This window comes from Dendrobium catenatum, unplaced genomic scaffold (genome assembly GCF_001605985.2).
Source record: "Dendrobium catenatum unplaced genomic scaffold, ASM160598v2 fragScaff_scaffold_249, whole genome shotgun sequence".
Classification (NCBI taxonomy): Eukaryota; Viridiplantae; Streptophyta; class Magnoliopsida; order Asparagales; family Orchidaceae; genus Dendrobium; species Dendrobium catenatum.
Genome location: NW_021318711.1, coordinates 4,105,554 through 4,126,318, shown reverse-complemented (window position 1 = coordinate 4,126,318; position 20,765 = coordinate 4,105,554). Strand labels below are relative to the sequence as shown.

General features: G+C 39.9%; 1 protein-coding gene across 1 annotated transcript in view; it reads right to left on the bottom strand.

The window, feature by feature from the left end:
* LOC110097637 (probable splicing factor, arginine/serine-rich 6) overlaps positions 1-20,765 on the bottom strand; it is an 80,876-nt gene that overhangs the window by 15,904 nt on the left and 44,207 nt on the right. The window contains exon 4 of the mRNA XM_020824141.2: positions 132-198. Within this exon, the coding sequence (XP_020679800.1) occupies positions 132-198 (67 nt within the window). The remainder of the gene's footprint in view (positions 1-131; positions 199-20,765) is intronic.

Genomic DNA, 20,765 nt, shown 5'->3' with positions numbered 1-20,765 from the left:
TCCTGTATCAAAATTAAAGAGGTAGGTTTGGCTTGGATGGAGGTTTGCTCAATTCAGGTTGATTAGTGCTTTAGATGGATTTGGATCAGATTGTTACCAGCCCTAATCCTAAAAATTAAACTGTAGCTTACCTGGTCATTGTGCTTTTCACTGAATTCTGATGACAGCTCTCTACTATGGCGGTCATCAGAGTGAGAACTGTAAATCCAGAAAAAGTTAATCATTAGAACTTTTTGATATAATAAGAAAATTACAGGCAGAGTTGATTCAAATGTTGATCTTTGTTTAACGAGTTACAAAATTTACCACACATTGGGAATGCTGATTTCTCAAAAACATGTCTTATTTCTAAAAATAGTCATAAGCACATAAGAAGATTGTATAATTGACAAAAGCAAAGCAATACAAAAAGCTTCAAATTTAAATTGTGACAATTAGACAATGTTGAGTGCATTGTTATTAACTTAAATACATTTATAAGAACTGAAAATGATAAGTGCCACTTAAAAGTAAATCTACCTTTGAATTTTATATGCATTAGACCGTTAAAAAGTTCAAGCTTAGAATACAGTTGCTCAAACCATTCAGGCTTCATTTGGGACGGCTTTCTTACTGCTTTCTAAAACAATTTTTTAATACAAAAATTTTATGAACTACAAATTTTTATACTAAAAAGCTGCTTTTAAAAACATTAAAAAAATTGTTCCAAATGAAGCCTCAATTTGAATTTTCTCCTGACTCCATAACTCAGGGAAAACAAAGCAGAAGCCGAGTTTGACGGTTGCAAACTCAACAGTAATAAGACTGGAGAGCATCTAGGCAGTCTACCAGGCTAGAGAAGGATATTGATCTATAACAACATGACTACATGAGCATGCGCCGGATATGGATTATTTGAAAACAGTAAAGTATGCATGAAAAAATTGACGTAATAAAAGTTCAGCTATCAAAAAAAAAAACAAAATTTTGTTACTTGATATGGATTATTTGAAAATGTCTCAAAACTTAAATTTTCTCCTGACTCAGTAATTCAGGTAGAACAAACCCAAGCCAAGTTTGACATTGAAAAGTACTTTGGGATATAGAAAAATCTGTCTATAACCACATGGGAATTAGTCATTGGAAACTACGCGAGAAAAAAAAATGCAATAAACGTTCAGCTTCCAAAAAAAAGCAACTTTTATTACTTGATAAGGATTATTTCAAAATGTCTTCAAACTTGATTTAAAATTAAAAACATATATATGATATATACCTAATTTGAAGACATTCTTCAAAGGTGAACTTGCAAATTAAAGTTTCTAACAATTTCTACATAGGATTTAACAAAAGATTAGAAAATGCAAGGACTTCAAGATTGCATGAAAAAATTAAAACTAAAATTTTAAACTTTAAAAAATATATATTTATTTCATCATAAAACCTATTTTAAGTATATAATCTCAAGTCTCACAAAGCAAGCTAAAAAAATCATTAATAATCATCCTTTCTTCCATTTGCATAATCACTTTCTCCTTAAAGTAGAATTTCATCTTTCAAACCTTCTTCTTCTTTATAAGAAGATGTGGGCTGCGATGAACTACCCATCAATGTGGATACAGGTCAAGAACAACAACAATATGCAAATTGAAATTTCTGTTGTTGTTCTAGACGGATAAGAAGAAAGGATTTTGATAGGAAATACTCGTTTGCACAAGTAAACCTAACCCAAATCAAGTACCTAAGCAAAGAAACTGCTGTCCGCAGCAAGAACATAGCCCAAACAGTGAAAAACGGAGAGAAAACTCAATGGAAATTCGTAGGAAAACAAAGCAAACACTTTTATTTCAATAGTAGATAAAAGCACTTGCAAGATACAATCTTCCTTCAATTTGAGAGGAAGGAAGCACTCTCCACGATCTCCGGCAAAGCCAAGAGCCCAAGAACAAACCTAGATCTCCCAAGAAATTCAAAATCAAGATAAGCCCTAAGACTCACCAAAACTCCTAATTAAAAACAAAGGACAATTACAAACTTCCTAAAACAGCCCCCAACATTCAAAATTTCCCTCCAAACGCACCCAAAACCACGCGGCTCTCCTCTGGTTTCCACTCAGAACCGCGCTCCCACTCTGTTTTTCCGCCTGTAGTAATAGTGGACCGGTCCGGGCTGGACCGGTCCAGCCGGCCCCTCCTGGGCCGGCATAACATTACCGCCCTCCCAAAGAATCACCTTGTCCTCAAGGTGGAAAGCAGGAAACTGCTCGGCAATCCTCTCCTGTGGCTCCCAAGTGGCCTCATAGTCTGGAAGGCCGCTCCACCTAATCTTCACCTCCTTTTCCTCCTCCTCGTTGATGTGCACTCCTACCGCTAGAGGCTCCAATGTCACTTCCATGTCCTCCCACAATGTGCTGGGCAGCTCCGGGCTCACTGCATGCTCCCCCACCACTCTCCTCAACTGTGAGACATGAAAAACGGGGTGTATTCTGGCTGTTGAAGGAAGCCTTAATCTATAGGCCACCTCTCCAATTCTCTCCTCCACTTCAAAAGGGCCAAAATACCTTGTTGCAAGCTTCTCATTTCTCCTTTAGGACACTGTCCTCTGTCAGTATGGTCGGAGCTTCAAGTAGACCTTGTCCCCAACTGCAAACTGTATATCTCTCCTTTTGTCGTCCGCCTGCTTCTTCATAAGTTGTTGGGCTCTAAGTAAATGCCTCTTGAGCTCTTCTAACACCTGATCTTCTTCCTTCAAATGTTGATCCACTGCAGATACTGGGGTACTACTATGGTTGTAGTGTACCAATTGTGGGGGGTCCCTCCCATATAACACCTTAAACGGTGTCATCTTGGTAGCCGAGTGAGAGGTATTATACTAGTATTCTGCCCAAGCTAGCCATTTGGCCCACTGCTTTGGTGTTTCAGACACAAAACACCTCAAGTATGTCTCCAAACTCCTATTCACCACCTCCGTCTATCCGAAAGTCTGTAGATGGTAGGCTGTGCTCCTCTTCAATATTGTTCCCTGCATCCTAAATAGTTCCCTCCAGAAATGGCTCAGGAACACCTTGTCCTTATCAGAAACAATGGACTCTGGTACCCCATGTAGGCGGACTATCTCCCTCACAAATGCTGCTGCTACAGACACCGCTGTGTACGGGTGTCTCAAGGGAATGAAATGAGCATATTTGCTCAGCCTGTCGACCACTACAAGTATAACCGTGTAGCCTTCTGATTTTGGGAGCCCATCAATGAAATCCATAGTAATCTCCTCCCAAACCTTCTCTGGTAGGGCCAAAGGCTGTAGTAATCCCCCTGGTGCCATCGTCAGGTACTTGCTCCGCTGGCAGATATCACACTTCGCCACCATCTCCTCTACATCTTTCCTCATCCCCTTCCAGTACAATTCAGCAGCTAACCGGCTATAAGTTTTTTGCACTCCTGAATGCCCTCCTATGGCACTCCCATGAAACTCCTGTAGCAGCTGGGGAATGTGGATGGAAGACCTTGGAATCACACTCCTTCCCTGCATAAATCTCCCTCCAAACAGTCAAAATCTGCTGTTTTACTCAACTGTTGCTCTCAAAAACCCTAAAAACTGCGGTTTTCAGGGGAAAACAGCCTCTGACAACCCAAATTCTGCGAAAATCTGCAGCGAAACAGTGGAAAAACACAGCCCTCCACCGTCCGGATCTCGCTCTGATACTAATTTGATAGGAAATACTTGTTTGCACAAGTAAACCTAACCCATCAAGTACCTAAGCAAAGAAACTGCTGTCTACAGCAAGAACACAGCCCAAACAGTGGAAAACGGAGAGAAAACTCAATGGAAATTCGTAGGAAAGCAAAGCAAACACTTTTATTTCAATAGTAGATAAAAGCACTTGCAAGATACAATCTTCCTTCAATTCGAGAGGAAGGAAGCACTCTCCACGATCTCCGGCAAAGCCAAGAGCCCAAGAACAAACCTAGATCTCCCAAGAAATTCAAAATCAAGATAAGCCCTAAGACTCACCAAAACTCCTAATTAAAGACAAAGGACAATTACAAACTTCCTAAAACAGCCCCCAACATTCAAAATTTCCCTCCAAACGCACCCAAAACCACGCGGCTCTCCTCTGGTTTCCGCTCAGAACCGCGCTCCCCCTCTATTTTTCCGCCTGTAGTAACAGTGGACCGGTCCGGGCTGGACCGGTCCAGCCGGCCCCTCCTGGGCCGGCGTAATAGATTTTAAGATGAATAAATTCTATTTGAACGAGAAAAATTATATAAATGAAGAAGAAAATGATCACGAATGATTTGCTTTTAGATTTTATCATTTAAGTTTAGCTTTGGTGCTTTTATTTTCACTTTTAATTGTGATGCAAGCTTGAAGTTCCAACATTTTGCAACAAATTGCTGCATTATTTTTAATCTTTTGTTAATTTATAAATTATTAGAATTTTCAATTTGTTAGGTTACTTTTGAAGATCATCTTCCAATCAGGTATGTACATCCATGTCAAGGAAGTCAAAGGACTTCATACTTGTTGATACAAGACACTGACAAGGGAAGGCCTCATCGGAGGGCAGTACAAACGAACAAGTGCCTACTCGTACAGTGCACATCATAGGAGTAAGGCTCGCCATCATGGGCAGCAAACGAGCAGACTCGCCAGCTAGCGTTAAGAGGATGCAGGCCGGAGAAAGAAACTTAGCGTCCATCTCACAAGTCGCACGATCGAAATCGCCACTATCGCCTTCAACAAAGAAGATAGGCTAGCTAGAGGGAACCGGCATAATATTGTTATGTTCATCACAGCCCTCATCGCCAACTACCAAATTGACAGCATCCTGATAGACAAGGGATGTTCTGTGAACATTTTTTTTAAATGTATTTTTGATAAAATGAACTTGTCAGCTTCCTAGCTCACTTCTGCAAGACCATCTATGGTTTCTCTAGCGAGCACCAAGATACTGAAGTATTCGCCCTAACCAATACTTGGGTGCACGATGATGGTAGACTTCATCATCATCGACACCCTAACGACCTACAATTCCATATTAGGCAGACCTCAACTGAACACTTTCATGGTCTTAGCATCCATATATCATGTCGCAGTCAAATTCTCAACGAGAAAAAGGGAAATCCCAATGAGGCGACCTCACTCAATTGTGCACCTACTACTTGATAACATAAGGAAAGGTGGTGACCACCCAAAAGACATCCTCCAATTGGATGTGGAGTGAGGGCTAGGCTTGGAGACAATGAAAACAAGTAAAGAAAGTGAAAAGCGAGCATAGTAAAACTCTCAAAATTAGCACTTTTTTTAACGAGAAACACAGAGACGAGTTGATCCAGGCCCTCAGGAGCAATTTAGAAGTCTTCACATGGACAGCTGCAGAGATGTCAGACATAAGTAAATAAGCCATCTACCATCGACTAAATGTAAGGAGAGATGCTCGCTCCATCAAGAAAAAAAAAATCAAGAAAACAACCACTTTGCTCACCGAGTCAATCCAAGAATTATTAAAAAAAACTTGTGACCGCTGATTAAATCAAAAGGTCCAGTACCCAGGTTGGATCACTATGTAGTGATGGTACAAAAGGTGACATGTAAGTGGAAAATGCGTGTGGAATTCACGAACTTGAAGTTGGCATTGTCCAAAAAACAGCTACCAATTGCCAAGGATCAACGTCCTAGTTGACACAACGGTAGGCTACTCTGTGATGAGTTTTTTGGATGCTTTCGTGAGTTACCGTCAAATTTGAATGCATCCGGACGACTGCGAAAGGTAGCCATCATTACAGCTAAAGGCTTATACTGTTATAAAGTTATGCCCATTGGGCTGAAAAATGTAAGGGTAACCTCTCAACGAATAATGGGTCAAGTCTTCAAGGAACAAAAGGGAAGAAAATATTGAGGTGTATGTGGAAGACCTAGTGAAAAGCAAGTCGCCCGACCAACACAATGAAGATCTGAATAAGAAATTCTTCATATCAAAGAAGTACAATGTAAGGCTCAAACTATTGAAGTGTACCTATGGAGCATGATCAGGCGAGTTCCTTGAATTTCCCCTTACAATATAAGGCTTTATGATCAGCCCTAAAAAGAAGAGAGCCATACTTGAAATGAAGTCGCCCAAACAGCCAAAGAGGTGCAACAACTCATTGGGAGTAGAAGCTCCTTCTCAACTCATCGCCCCTTCTCCAAAGTCAGCGACCAAGAGAAAACCTACTTTTGCACTTAGGGGTCAAAGACGATGCCATTAGTTTCGTGCTTGACAAAGAGGAAGGGAGGACGAGGTTGTAGTGATCAATCAACTATATGAGCAAAACACTTAAGAGGCGCAGAACAACGATGCTAGATCATAGAAAAACTCACACGCGCACTAGTATGCTTGGCAAGAACATTGAGATCCTACTTTCCAACCCATCTTATTATAGCGGTGGTCAATCATCCACTTAATGATATACTTGCCAAACTAAATCACTTTGGTAGGAAGCTAAGATGGTTAGTAGAATTCAATGAATTCTAGATCTCTTACGCACCATGAATGACCATCAAAGCCCAAGCGCTCGGTGACTTCAACTATTCGAGCATCGGGTTAGAAGAGGCGGTCTCCCAGCAGCACATAATATTATATGATGATGCCACTTCATGTGAGCAGGGAATTGATGTAGGCATGGTTCTAAGGAGCCCGATGGAATTCACCATCTCTCAAGCTGCGAGCATAAAATTCAAAGTTAAAAATAATCATGATGGATATAAAGCCCTACTTCTCGGTCTACGACTTGCCTATATAAGCTGGAGGCAATGCAATTAGAAGTATATTCGGACTCATAGCTAATGGTCAATCAAATCAATGGCGAGTATGAAGTGAAGGATGATTTATTACAATATCTAATCAAAGTAAAGGCGAAGATTGGCAAACTCGAGTATTTCAAAATCTCACAAATTCCTAAAGATCATAGCCAACTTGCTGACCTCCTCTTCAAGCAAGGAAATCCATACATGCAACTTGCCGTCAAAATCATGAAGCTGACAATTGAAGAAGAAGAAATCATGCAGATTGAAGACCACTCGACGAGTTGGATCAACCACTACATCAAACTCTTGAAGATCGGAGCAATCAATGCTAAAGTCAACAACACAAGATAATAACAGCAATAATAATAATAACATCAAGCCTTTATCCCACTACGTAGGGTCGGCAACATGAATCCTTTTTCTCTATTATTCTGTTAAGATTCAAATTCTTGTTTAAATCTAATAAATAATGGTTATTTCTAATATTTTCAAACCAAGTCTTTTAAGGTCTACCTCTACCTTTCTTGACATATGCCAAATCCAATACATCTACTTTCCTAATAGGGTAATCGAAAGGTCGACATTTTACATGACCAAACCATCTAAGGCGACTCTCTCTAATATTATCTGTCACTGGAACTATTCCAATCATTTCCTGAATATATTCATTTCGTATCTTGTCCCGAAGAGTAAGCCCACTCATCCACCAGAGCATCCTCATCTCAGCAACACTTAACTTAATATTATGCTTCTCTTTAAATGGCCAACATTTTAAGCCATAAAGTATTGCAGGTCCCACCACCATCTTATAAAATTTTCCCTTAAGATTAAGTGGTACTTTTCTATCACACAACAAACCCGAAGCATTCCTCTACTTCAACTATCCAACTTGAATTCTACTAATATTATCCACATCTATTTCATCATCACTCTGAACAGTAGACCTAATATATCTAAAACGAGTATACTTATTAATGACGATCGCTCAAAGTCACAAAACCCCTAGTAGATCTATTACTATTAAAATTACACTCCATGTATTCCATTTTAGATCTACTCAAACGAAAACCTTTAGACTCTAAGGTTGACCTCCATAACTTAAGTTTACATTCAACTCCCTCTCTATTCTTATCAATAAGAATATCATCAGTAAAAAACATACACCAAGGTACATCCTCTTTAAATATCTATTGAGAACGTCCATGACTAAAACAAAAAGATAATGGCTTAAGGATGAACCTTGATGTAATCCAACTGAAATAGGAAAATACTTGGTCATTTAGAGTGCTAAGATCACTAAATTCAATCGTATTCTCACAATTAGATGTGTCAATATTTGACGAGAACCGAAAACTCGACCCAAAAATTCCGAGTTAGGGTCAACCTATTTCGTAAACGGGTCGTCCTAAAATCAACCCATTTAAAAAATCAGGTCGGGTTTGGGTCACCCTGCCAACCTGAAATTGACTCGAATCTGACCCGATTTTCATGCAAATACCCGATTTCTCCGCGGTTCGTCACTTTGCCTGCACTTGAGACGTTCATCTGCATTTGGATCGGAAGCAACGAGGATGATTTCCTCGCAGTCCTGCACAAACCCGATTAGTAGGGTTTGCTTTTCCTCTTCTACCATTGTTTTTCAACTCCTTCGATGACAACAAGCTAGTGCTCGCTTGACATTTCAGGTGTCTGAAAAATGCCATATCCTATAGTTTGGCAGATAGGTTTCTGGTCATCTGCAATTGGAATAGAAGCGACGACGGTAGCTAGTGCTTGCTTGAAATTCAGATAAATACAGGTCGGAAGACATGACAGCCGAGCTCGCCATCAGCCGTTCATCTGCAGTTGGATCTAAAGCAACGATGACGACGATAGGGAAAATGTCATTTTGTAGTTGGATCAAAAGCAACGATGATGACGGGAGGAAGAAACGACGACGACTGGATGTTCCCTTGCACATTCCCACATGCGATACGTCGAAATTTCTCTGGCAAGCTGACTCAGCTAGGTTTTTGTGTTGGATTGAGTCAACCCGAAAACCTGAAAGGTCGGGACCATGTTGCATTTTCTGACCCGTCTGTGAAAACAGGTCGAGTTCGGGTCAAGTCAAAAAGTAGTGGGTCAGTGTCGAATTCGACCCAAACCCGGCCCGTAACCCAATTTTAACACCCCTACACACAATCTTCATTGAAAAGCTTAGCAAAATATCTCATCCACATTTATTGCATATCATTTTCTAAAAAAGCACTCTGTTATCTTCATCCTTAATGCACTTCACTTAAACTAAATCCTTATTACACATCTCTTTGTTTGGCAAGCTTAAACATATACCTTTCGCCCTTTTTAGTATCTAATATATTATATAAATCAATAAAAGTTAAAGTCTTTGTATCACAGATTGCTTTCTTAGACTCTTTACGAACAACTTTCAGAGTTTTGATCTTTCCCAATTTTTAGAGTTTTTACATCTAAATTAATTATTATAACAAAGCTTATTTTTTTATCTTTTTTTGTATATTTTAATTCCACCATCAACTATTATTTTTATTATTATTAGGAGTTTTTCTTTTTGAAACTCCAAACACATCCTTTACAACATTTTTAATATTACTAGCTACTTTATCCCACATACCAATCGCTTCCTCAAGCACAAACAAAATTCTAAGATCTCAAATTTTACTCTGAAAAATACTTTTGTTAGTGTTTCTGAGAGCCCCCATCTAATCTTAGAATAATGTTTTACTAAATTTTTTATATTTTACCTTCATCTTAAAATCCAAAACTAATAAGCAATATTTTGTGCATAATCTTTTACTCAGAATAAATTACAATCTTTGCAATCAAAACGATTTATTTTTTTTCTTATAAGAAAATAATTAATCATAGTTTTACTATATCCATTTCATATAAGTAATGAGATCCTCATCTATTTTCTTAAATAAGGTATTAACAATTATAAAATCATTTGCTAAAGCAAAATCTAATATAATCTTACCACTTTCATTAGTCACTCCAAACTCATATCTACCATGAATACTTTTAAAATCTCCTACCTCTCTACCAACATGTCCATTTAAATCTCCTTCAATAAAAATTCTTTCTTCAAGAGCAAGAGGAATCTCTTGAATAAGTTCTTCTAAGTTATTTCAAAATTTTAATTTTAAACGCATTCAAACCTACTTGAGAAGCATAAGCACTTAAAATATTAATAATCTTAACATCAATAATAATCTTCAAAGTAATAATTTTGTCTCCAATTCTATCAATTTTTATAACATTATCCTTCAAACTCTTATCTATAATCACATATACACCATTTCTAGTACGACTTCTACTAGAATACCAAAGCTTAAATCATAAACTATATCCTTAGTCTTCTTGCCAACCCATTTAATTTCTTGAATGCAGAAAATATTTATCTTCTTATGAATCATAATATTAATTAATTTCATTAGTTTGTCTGTAAGAGAACCAACATTATAAGATCCAGTCCGAATTCTAATTTTATGGACTAGCTTCTTTGCTTACATCCGTCCATAATATAGGAACCCTTGCCCATTTAACAGTACAACGGGGCACCGAAGCAGTGGCCCTTACACACTTCTTGTTATATTAAGGCCATATAGCGCGTCACTTCCAGGGAAAGCCCGAGAATTAACACAATATATTAAAGAATTTATGTCATGATTATTCATTAAGCTTTATGTTGGTTGTCAACTATCCAACGCAACCCACCACTTTTCTCATAAGTGACACAAGACAATTCAAGATAAATGTAGCAAACTACTTACTCTTAGGAGACAAATTGTTCAGAATATCAATGATCTCACTCAATTTGTTGTGTTTGTGAGAATAAGAGGCAATGTTGTAGCAGATTCACTCGGGCGAGTGCAATAGTCACTCTGGAGGAAGGACACTTGCTCATCATATTCTTAAACGAGGTTATTTCTGACCGACCTTGAGGAAGGATGCAGAAGAGTTCATGAAAAAAATGTTTGCAATGTCAAAAAATCTCCCCCATATAACTTCAACCCTCGCACAAGTTACAACCAATCAACAACCAATGGCTATTCAAAGTTTGGGTGATGGACTTGCTGGCACTATTCTGCATCCTTGCTTCTCCATGAGACTCATGCTTGGTTGGCCCCCACAAATCAACATGTACATAATCCAAAGCTCACTTATAATCATATTTTGCATTTGAAAACTTAAGCCTCCTTGCTTTGCCAACAATGCAGTGCTCAAAAAAAGCCAATTAGCTTGGGCTTCAAGCTCACAAATGCTCCTTGCTTGTGCAACCCCTCCATTCCTCTTTGGCTAACATATCTCAACCTTTGGTGCCATAACATAGTTTCATCCACTTGAGAAATCAACAAGCTAGCTTGTCCACCAATCAATATTTTTCCTTACAATGTTTATACACCATTCATCCCCACACCTTTGAATATAACAAGTGAACCCTTGCACACCATGAGACTTCTTCCACCACACTTAAATGAGTGCCATTTTTGTCAAATTCTCCCAAAGAAATCAGATTTCTTTTAAGTTCGAGTACATATCTCAATTTCTTCAAAATCCTCTCTTATCCATCATGGAAGTTTAACTAAATGTTGCATTGCCCTTAGATCTTGCATGATTTGTTGTACCATTGCCCTTAGACCTTGCATGATTTGTTGTACCCTAAGAACACCAAACCTCCTTCCTCTCTTTCAACTTTTCAAACCTCTCCCGGTTTAGGCACATATGGTAAGAGCACCCGAAATCTAGTATGCACTCCTGTTGACCTCTATGTAATACCCAAAGGAAACATAAAATGCTTAAAATACCAGCTCAAACCTCAGCCAAAATCCAGAAAACCTGTTGAAATGTCGTTGAATCACTGTTCATTCGGCGCCGTTTGCGTCTTTTCTCATTATTTCTACGCAAAACCATGAGTTCCAATTCCCTCTTGCGTTAATAAAATGAAGGCGAAGCTCTTCATTTCGTTCTTCTTCAGCACACGAGCCTCCCACACTCGACTTCATCTCTTTCGCAAGACTCTCAAACCTCCTACTCATCCCGCCTACCCTACCTGTGCTGGCCTCCTCAAGCTCCGAAGTCGACCGAAACCGTTCCACCTGTTGAAACCATCCCGAGATCAATGCCTCTTCCCCTCTAGCTTCTCTGTGCCAACATCCTTACCTTAGTTGAAGCCAACTCCTACGTCACCTCTTGCCTGATACCTTCCTCCAACATGCTCTAAGTTGAACGCAAGTCCGACTCCAACTCCACCAAATCCCGATATATATATATACATATTTATATTTATATGTGTGTTAAAAAAAAGAAGAGAGAAGAATAGCAAGAAAGAGGAAAATTTCAACAAAAAAATGAGTAAAAAGAAAAATGTCTTGCCTCGATATGCGTGTTAGCACTACCTCGCCAGAATGCAAAGGTATAGCCCCTTGACCCCTAAAACTCCAAGAGCCCGATTTCGACGCCTGCAGCGCAACAAAATGACCACCTATACATGTTTTTCTTAGCATGGTGGAAGTTTGTCGTAGTGCTCTCGACGAATCGGATAATCACCTAAAGTCCTCTCTTTCGGCGTTTACGGCGCACCGGAAAACCGCCTATACACGCTATTCTTAGCGTGATGGGATGAGAACCCGATGCGATGCCTACGGCGAAGTGGGGATACATAAGTATTCGCTCACAGGGAATAATTGCATTTTCAAATAGGTGTTGCAGAAGACCCATACACGCTTTTCTTAGCGTGGTGGGGAACAAAAAATATAGACGTTGTGTCCGAGAATACCTACCATACACGCTTTTCTTAGCGTGGTGAGAAGGCCTAATTTATCGTAGTTTCCACTAAAAGGGGGAAACGCCAGGAGGCTGTCGAAATTTCGACTGAAGATACAGGAGACTTAGATACAAAGGACTTGCAAACTTTTGAACAACAGGGGACTTGGACCAAGCAGTAATGAACATGAACTCAATTTAAACCTAAATGAAAATTATAAAAGAGTATGATATAACTTGAACTCAAATAAATTAAGGGCGAAGGAAGATGAACTGAATTTGAATACGATGATGAAAGCTTGAGCTTGATGAGCGATCATTAATTAATGAAGAAATGAATTTAAAAAAAATCTTTAATGAAGATTGAAGAGATAACTACTTCAATTGAAATGCAAATGAATGAAGATATCAAACTTATCATGCACAATGAATCACCTTTAAGAGCAAAGAACTTGCAAGTAAAACTTGTTTGCAAGCAACATGGAGATTGTGAAGGAGGTAGCTTGGTTTCGAAGCCATGAAGTGTATCACTTGGACCATGATAATTGACTCATATCATGAATCAATTATCGATGCAATAAAAATTATGATGCATATAAGGAGTTGTTTGGAGGTGACAATAAAAATATGCAACCAACGCATGTATAAAGAGCACACCCCGCCAATGAGAAAATGAAAGAAGCCATCATGAAGGAGAATTTGATTGTCATCAATGGTAATTGACGTGTAGGAAAATGCATCAATTTGGTGATACTCTGCCACCTGCAAATGTACCAAGCCTTTGCAAGCAATGATGGAAAATGCAAACATACACCTATGGCATCTCTTGTAAATAGTTATAGAAAGATCATCGTGATAAGCAATGGATATCATGACATCCATGTAATCAACTATCACTTAGCATGAAGTATACACATTGATCCCTATATGGATAAGGGCAAAATATATGCAGCTTATTCAAAGTACCTACTAGTTAACATAGTAAAGACATCATGACACCAAAGTCCTAATGATTGTTAAGAATGATGAAGTCAAAGAAGTCAAATAAATGAGTAATGGTTCATGTCTGAATTTACCACAAACTTTAACATGAAATTCCTTCTTGGACAATAGCATGGAGACATTAATTTATAACAATTCATCATGCAAATTACAGATTATTCTCAAGGATAAAGAACTTACAAATACAATTTGCTCGTAAGTAACAAGGGGGTGTAATGAATATGATGACTTCGACAAGTATCAAGCATCTTGCAAGAAAAGAAGGACACGAATACATCTGTCTTGTACAACAAGAGACCAAGGTATAATGAATGTAGCAATGCTCCACGACTGGCATCAAGATACAAATGAAGGTATTCAACCCCGCAACCAATGAGAATTTAGAAGGAATATACAGTCTGGTTGTAGGCAAATACGCAAGAGCCTTTAACAAAAGCAATATCTTACCAATGAAAATGCATAGCGAGCATTACGACTCTCCTACAGTCCACGACAGCCGACTAGTGGATAAATAACGTAGTTGCCTACATATGTTGAGGATTAACACACAATGAGTATGATGGATAGTCTGATGTGCCTTCAATCGCTGCAGTCATTAATTCAAGGAGTTGCCCCTAATTTCGACACATAGGGCATTAGTAAGAACGCAATCATCCAAGATTGAAATGATTGATTCTTTATTTATGTCAATAGCAAAAAATGATGATGATGGCATAATCAAGGAGTTGCCCACTAATTCCTATATGAAGTCTATGAAGAAAAGTCATATCAAATTATTATGGACTGAGCGAATCTCAATTCAACCCGATCTTGGACATTGAGTTGGATAAGATTATTGAGACTTGCAAGTTTCTTGATGAACAGTGGTCGTGCATCCAACATACCTTCTACGTACAAGTATTGAAGTACTACAACAAATGCAAACTTCTACAAGTCGTCATAGAAGACTAGTCAAATGCCCAAAATGCCCCCACACATGCATTATAATATGTATAAACATAGGTACACAAAATGGGAAAATGCAATCGTATACCCTCACGAGCCCCGACGAGCGTGTTTTAGATACACACAAGATGTGTAAGGATGCTGCACAGGTCAATAAATGAGCGTAGTTAGAGCCTGATCCTTCTATATGATAGGAGTTGACACGGCTCAAACTATCAAACAGATATACGGTCGGGGTGTCGACCGGAATATCTATTTTATACGTTTATATAAGGCCTTCAAGGCCTCTAACAAAGAAAATTCATCAACAAAAGCATAAAGCCTACGAAACCCAATCCTTTGTCGATAACTCGACAGAGTCGACAAAGTTCAATCCACAAATGGAAATGACCCTCAAGGTCACCACGATGATGGTCGTGTTGAATGCAAATCTCAACCGGAGGGGAGAATTCAAATATTTCAAAATGCTTCCCATAAAATCAAAAAGATTCTAAAATCATCCAAGTCTAAGATGTTTAAAAATTGAAATTCAACCAATTAAACACTTAAAGCAAAATACATCCATCCTCCGCAATAGTTTGCCGAGGTAGACATTGAAATTTACTTCAGCTCACACAGAGCTAATGCCTAGTTGAAAATATCTCTAAGATCCATTCTCAAATAATCTTCTACCAATAAGGACATGGTAGTGTCCTCTAACAAACGGTTTTGCCTCCAAATGGCACCGCAGGATAAAAGTATATGACCCGGGGCCCTCTGAACCGAGTGGTTTTGCAGCCAAATGGCACCATGAAATACCGGTTATGGCCAGAGCCAATACGTTCCTTATTGGCATCAAATCCTTGAGATATGAATCGATATAATATGATCAATAGGGCACAAAGCCCTCTGTTAGCTAAGGTGGATTCAAATTTGTCCCCTTAGGCAAATACTCACCACAGGTCTACAAGGTTCCTTTGGACGAAGCAACCCACGACTTCTAACAATAATCCTTTTGTTAAGTTGGGTCGACTACCTCCTCTAACTAAGTAGACCAGGGACCACGATGGCCCGGGACGATGAAACCATGAGATCTTGATCAGGTCCATCATCCTTTCGCCTACCATCCGCTTTAAGTGCAAGAAGGTGAAATTTCTGTTTTAAATATCAAATTTTTAAATTCTCAACCCTTTCCAAACACCCAAGCCCATGTTGTTACTATACGCATGATACTACGTATCTAGGGATACAATGTATATGATTGACGACTAGCCTTAATCAAAAGTTCTCTCTCGTGATCGGGAGATGTAATTAACTATAGGGGCTTGCACCTATATGAAACCAAAACTCAGATCATAAAGTCTTCGCAAAATGAGGGTGAAATCTCTGGGTAGTGTCTTATCTACAAATCCATCTACCTTCCAAAATTTACCCCAGAACATAAATCCGTTAAAACTCCCTTGAAGAAAAAGCAACAGGGGGAGCCCAGGGCTGAATTTTTTGAGCCCACAACTCCTTGTTAGGCTAGATATTTGAGGTAACAAGGGCATCTGAACTTTCATACCCTTCCTCCACATATGAGGCATCTCCACAACTCTTTTTTTTTTTTAAGTTTGTTCTTCAATTCTAGGCATTGCCACTTGAAGTGGCCTTCTTTATGACAAAAGAAGCACTTCACCTTGCCTTTAGACTTAGATCTAGCATGGTTCTTAACTTTAGACTCTCACTTCTTGGATCTACCTCTCACGACAAGGGCATCAACCGCCCCTTCGTACTTCACCTTCCATTTGAATCTCTCCTTGGAATTGAGTATAGCCTTGACTTCGACAAAAGCAAGTCTTCTTCCAATACAACAAGTTGTCCACAAAATGCTCAAACCTATAAGGTAATGAGCTAAGTATAATGATTTCTTGATCTTTATCTTCAATCTTCACAACTATGCTTTTCAAATCCAAGATAATCCTATTAAATTCATACAACTGCTTGTTCAAGAGCTTGGAATCATCCATTTATAAGGTGTATAACTTCTTCAGGTAAAGCCAAATGACTAAAGAGCTTTTGAGATATAAAGATCCCAAATTTTTCCAAATTTGTATAGTCCTTCCTTCGTCAGCAACCTCCCTTATAACTTCATCTCCTAGGTACAAAAGAATTGCACTATGTATCTTATTAACTGCATCCCTACGCAATCTTTCTCCGGTCCTCAAGATCACTTCCACTGATAGGGATGCGTCAAGACCTTGATGGACTAGAAGAGCCCTCATATTCAATCTTCATAGGCTAAAATTATTGAGACCAGTGAATTCTCAATTTCAAACTTATTCATCGACATCCTTCCTTAAAGAATATTGTTGTCCACAAAAAATATCCCATGAAAGGCTTCTACTGTCAGTCACCTGCTGTCCATAAAGAAGATCATAGGAAAGATTTCAACCGTCAATCACCTGCTCTCCTCCACCAATTGTCCACAAAGAATAGCCCAAGAAAGACTTCCACCACCAGTCACCTACTCACCTCAACCTGCTGTCAAAACAGCCCAGGAAAGACTTCCACCACTAATCACCTACTCCACATGTTGCCCGCAAAGAATAACCAAGAGAATCTTCCAATGCCGGTCACCTTCTCCTCCACCTGTAGTCCACAAAGAACAACCAAGAGAATCTTCCACCGTCGATCGCCTTCTTCTCTACTTATTGTCCACAAAGAATAGCCAAGAGAATCTTCCACTGCCGGTCACCTTCTCCTCCACCTACTATTCACGAAGAACAGGCAAGAAACTCCACCTCTTTGCTAAAATTTTCTTTTTTTGAATTCAAAAAACACCTTCCTCCTTCCCTTTGATCTTTCCTGGCAAAGCTCTAATACTAATTGTTGGGAAAAAAAAACTAGAAGGGATTCTTGAATTCCTGCACCTATCCAGCAACAGCACCTTCTCCTTGGTTGCAAGCCACCCTTGTAGCTGCACCTCCACCACAAGTCTTTACTTCACAGCTTGGACCAAGAGAAGGGAGACTTTCCTGGATCGCAACCCTACTTCTCCTTTCCTGGATCGAGAGCCAACACATTCCTGTACCGAGAGCCAACGGGTCTCTGACTGCTTCCACCGAGAAAGAGAAAGAAAAGCGAGGGAGACAGGGAAAGAGAGAGTTCATAGTTTTTGGAAGAAAAATAGACAAAATTTTTATTCATTCACTCTTCTCAAACAATACAAGTCATCCCAATTTATATTAAACAACCCAAAGGGGCAAAAAAGTAAAATAGCCTAAAACAAAGACTTAAAGTAAAAAATATAAATAATATTTCAAATAAGAATCAACATCTGATACTATTCATTAACAATAAACACCTCAAAATATCGCAAAATGGTCTTGGAACTATAAATCAACCTCACCTCAAGCTACGAGCTTCCTCAAGCAGAACTCTATCCAGCGGCTATAGCGATCGCCAAAGATTTTATCGTACTCGTCATCGATTACGAACCACTTGACCTCCTTCATCTTGGCAACATGCTCGGTGAGCTTCGCCTCTATCTATTCCTTCAGCTTCAGCGTCAACTGCGCCCGAGCGTTAGTCGAATCCAATTCGAACTTGTGTTGCTCTTTTACCATAGTGAGCTCATCCTCCAAGGCATTCACCCTCTTCACAGCCTCCAACTTCTAGCTCGCTCTTCCTCCATGTAGCATTGGACATCCTTGTATGTTCTTTACAAGGATTCAACCCTTCCTACATTATGAAGCTAGTGACCAATAAGGAAGTAAATCATCTGCCACACTTGCCCCAGCGAGTTCATCGCAAAAAAGTTAATCTCCTCTGGAATGAGCTTCTTCAAGTGTGAGTCAATGCCTATGTCAAGAAAGAACTTTTTATGGTCGAAGCACCACATCGTCACTTGCTCGAGCCCCTCCCCATCCTCTCCCTCCTCAACATCTTCCAACGAGCTCAACTAATCCATACGCGACGAGTCATTGGTTGTCACATCGGAGGACTTATTGGGTTCAACGTATTACTTTCCGTTGTTGGGGAGCTCGCTACTTTTTGGATGCATACGGTTTCATAGCAACTAGAACCCTTGAGCAACCTCCCTTATGGCATCTTTCTTTGCCTTCTTGGGAGGGCACCTCCCCTCCCGCAAACTCAATGTATCCCTCAGCGAATGTCGCCTGCTTCTTCTCCTCAAGTTTTGCAACAGACTCGATGATAACATAATAATAAGAAAATCTTAAGGAAACTCACGACCACAAATTTTCTCTGCATATGAAAAAAAAAAGACAATCCAATTAAACGAGAAAAAGAACATAGCAAAATTTCCTCACAAAGCCGGACAACATATAATAATAATTCTTGAAAATATTCTAATATGCAACATGGTGGAAGACAATGAGTGGCTTGCCCTTGATGGTCGTCAATCACTATCTCTTCTTCCACGGCTAAGACGGGGATTGATGCCTTCTGCTCAAGAAACACGATCAGGTGAGTCGGTACTATCCAAGCGACCACGCTTTTGACGATTGCCTTCCAATCACGGACCTTATTCGCCAACCCAATTGCTTTCATCACAGTTGGCGAGAACTAAACAAAACTATCCTAAAACACCTCCGCCATGAAGACGTTCCCAAATAAATTTAATGAACATGTCAGACAGTGCTCAAACAAATATGAAACAAAGGAGAGGAGGCCTAACTTCGGTCACAAACTTGTTCACATGAGATGGAGTTGGAAGGCGTGGGCGAAAGCCAGTGAGGGAGGTGGAGTCGAGATTGGGTATCGTGAGCCTACAATAGGCGGGATCGAAGCCTGGGCAGGAGGTCTGAAGAGTAAGATTTCAAGCGTGAATTAGCCTACATCACAAAAAGCTAGGCGTGGCAGCTACATGCATTGGGCTCACATAGGAGATTTGGACTGGGTGGGTCGTGGGAGAACCCAAGCTTGGGTCGCACGAGAGAACACGCACAAGGTGCGAGGCTCGAGACATGTGCGGACGTACACGAAAGGAGGATGGACGCGTCAGATTGTACTGTGGATCCGATGCAGAGGGGCCACAGGAGTGCGAAATAGGGGAACGAGTCGAGTTGGACCGGAGGAAAGCACATGCAGATTATACACAATCGCAGGATCGTGTGTGAGTCCGAGTGGGGCGTGCAGATAGGGTCGGAGTCTTGGCGTGGATCAATGGTCGACGAAATCGAGCAGGAGGCGAGTTGCCCACGTGTTAGAGGCGGATCGGAGGCCGCAAATTCAAGAAATGTTGCGCTAGCGGGCGTAGTAGGTAGGGATCTTGTTTTTGTTAAAAATCTGTTAAGATCTTTTGACGTGGAGTCTCTTAGTCTAAAAGCGAGCATATTGTCAAGCAGGATTGTCAAATTTGGTGTGTCGTAGCAGTGGATCAAGAACCACGGAGTAGACCACACAAGATGAAACCACACGCAGGAATATGCAAGAAGCAAGCACCTGGGATTGGGCAGGTTACTTGTGTGAAGTTGCAGAACGGAGCGCACACGAGTGCCCGAGAAACACAGATGAGTTGGCGGTTGCTCAGTGCTAGAGATCTGGCTTGACACAAGAGAGAATGTGCGTGGGTAAGAAGCTGTACAAAGCACGGGCGTGCGGATTTCGAGAAGAACAGTGACATGAGCAGGTGTTTATGGGTTAGAATGCACGAGAGCACGAGTTGGAGCCGTGGATTGGAATGCGCAATGGATGTTGGGCTCAGCTCGACGGATTTGCTCATGGAATTACTACATCGAGCTGGTTAGATCGAAGAAAGCGCAGATTCTTGCGAACATGTAGTTCTTTGATATTCATTGAAAAATCTTGACCAAGATGAAGATTATTAGAATAATTGGTCCAGTTTTAGTTCTGATGTTCCACAAGACACCACAACGATGTCAATTCCTATATATAGATATATATTATGATGTATAGGGCATGGTTTAAAATTGCGCAATATGAGGCTCGCCTTGAGGCCCGCCTTTGCGCAATACCAATAAAAAATGCCTCGATGCTTACGCCTCGAGTTTTTTTATGAGGCTTGCGCCTCAACTTGGTTGAGGCCCGCCTCGCCTCACTAGCATAAGCCTTACACCTCACAGTCTCACACTATATATATTAAAGCTTACATAAATCTTGAAGTAAATGCCCGACATTGGACTCTATAGAAGAGGAGGAAGGGGAGAGAGCAATTCACCATAATGATGATTCAAATGAAGAACCCCGTAGTGATGACAGTGATGATGACTTATGAGTTCTTATGTGATATGTCATTGCTATTTATTTTTGAAAATTGGAATTAT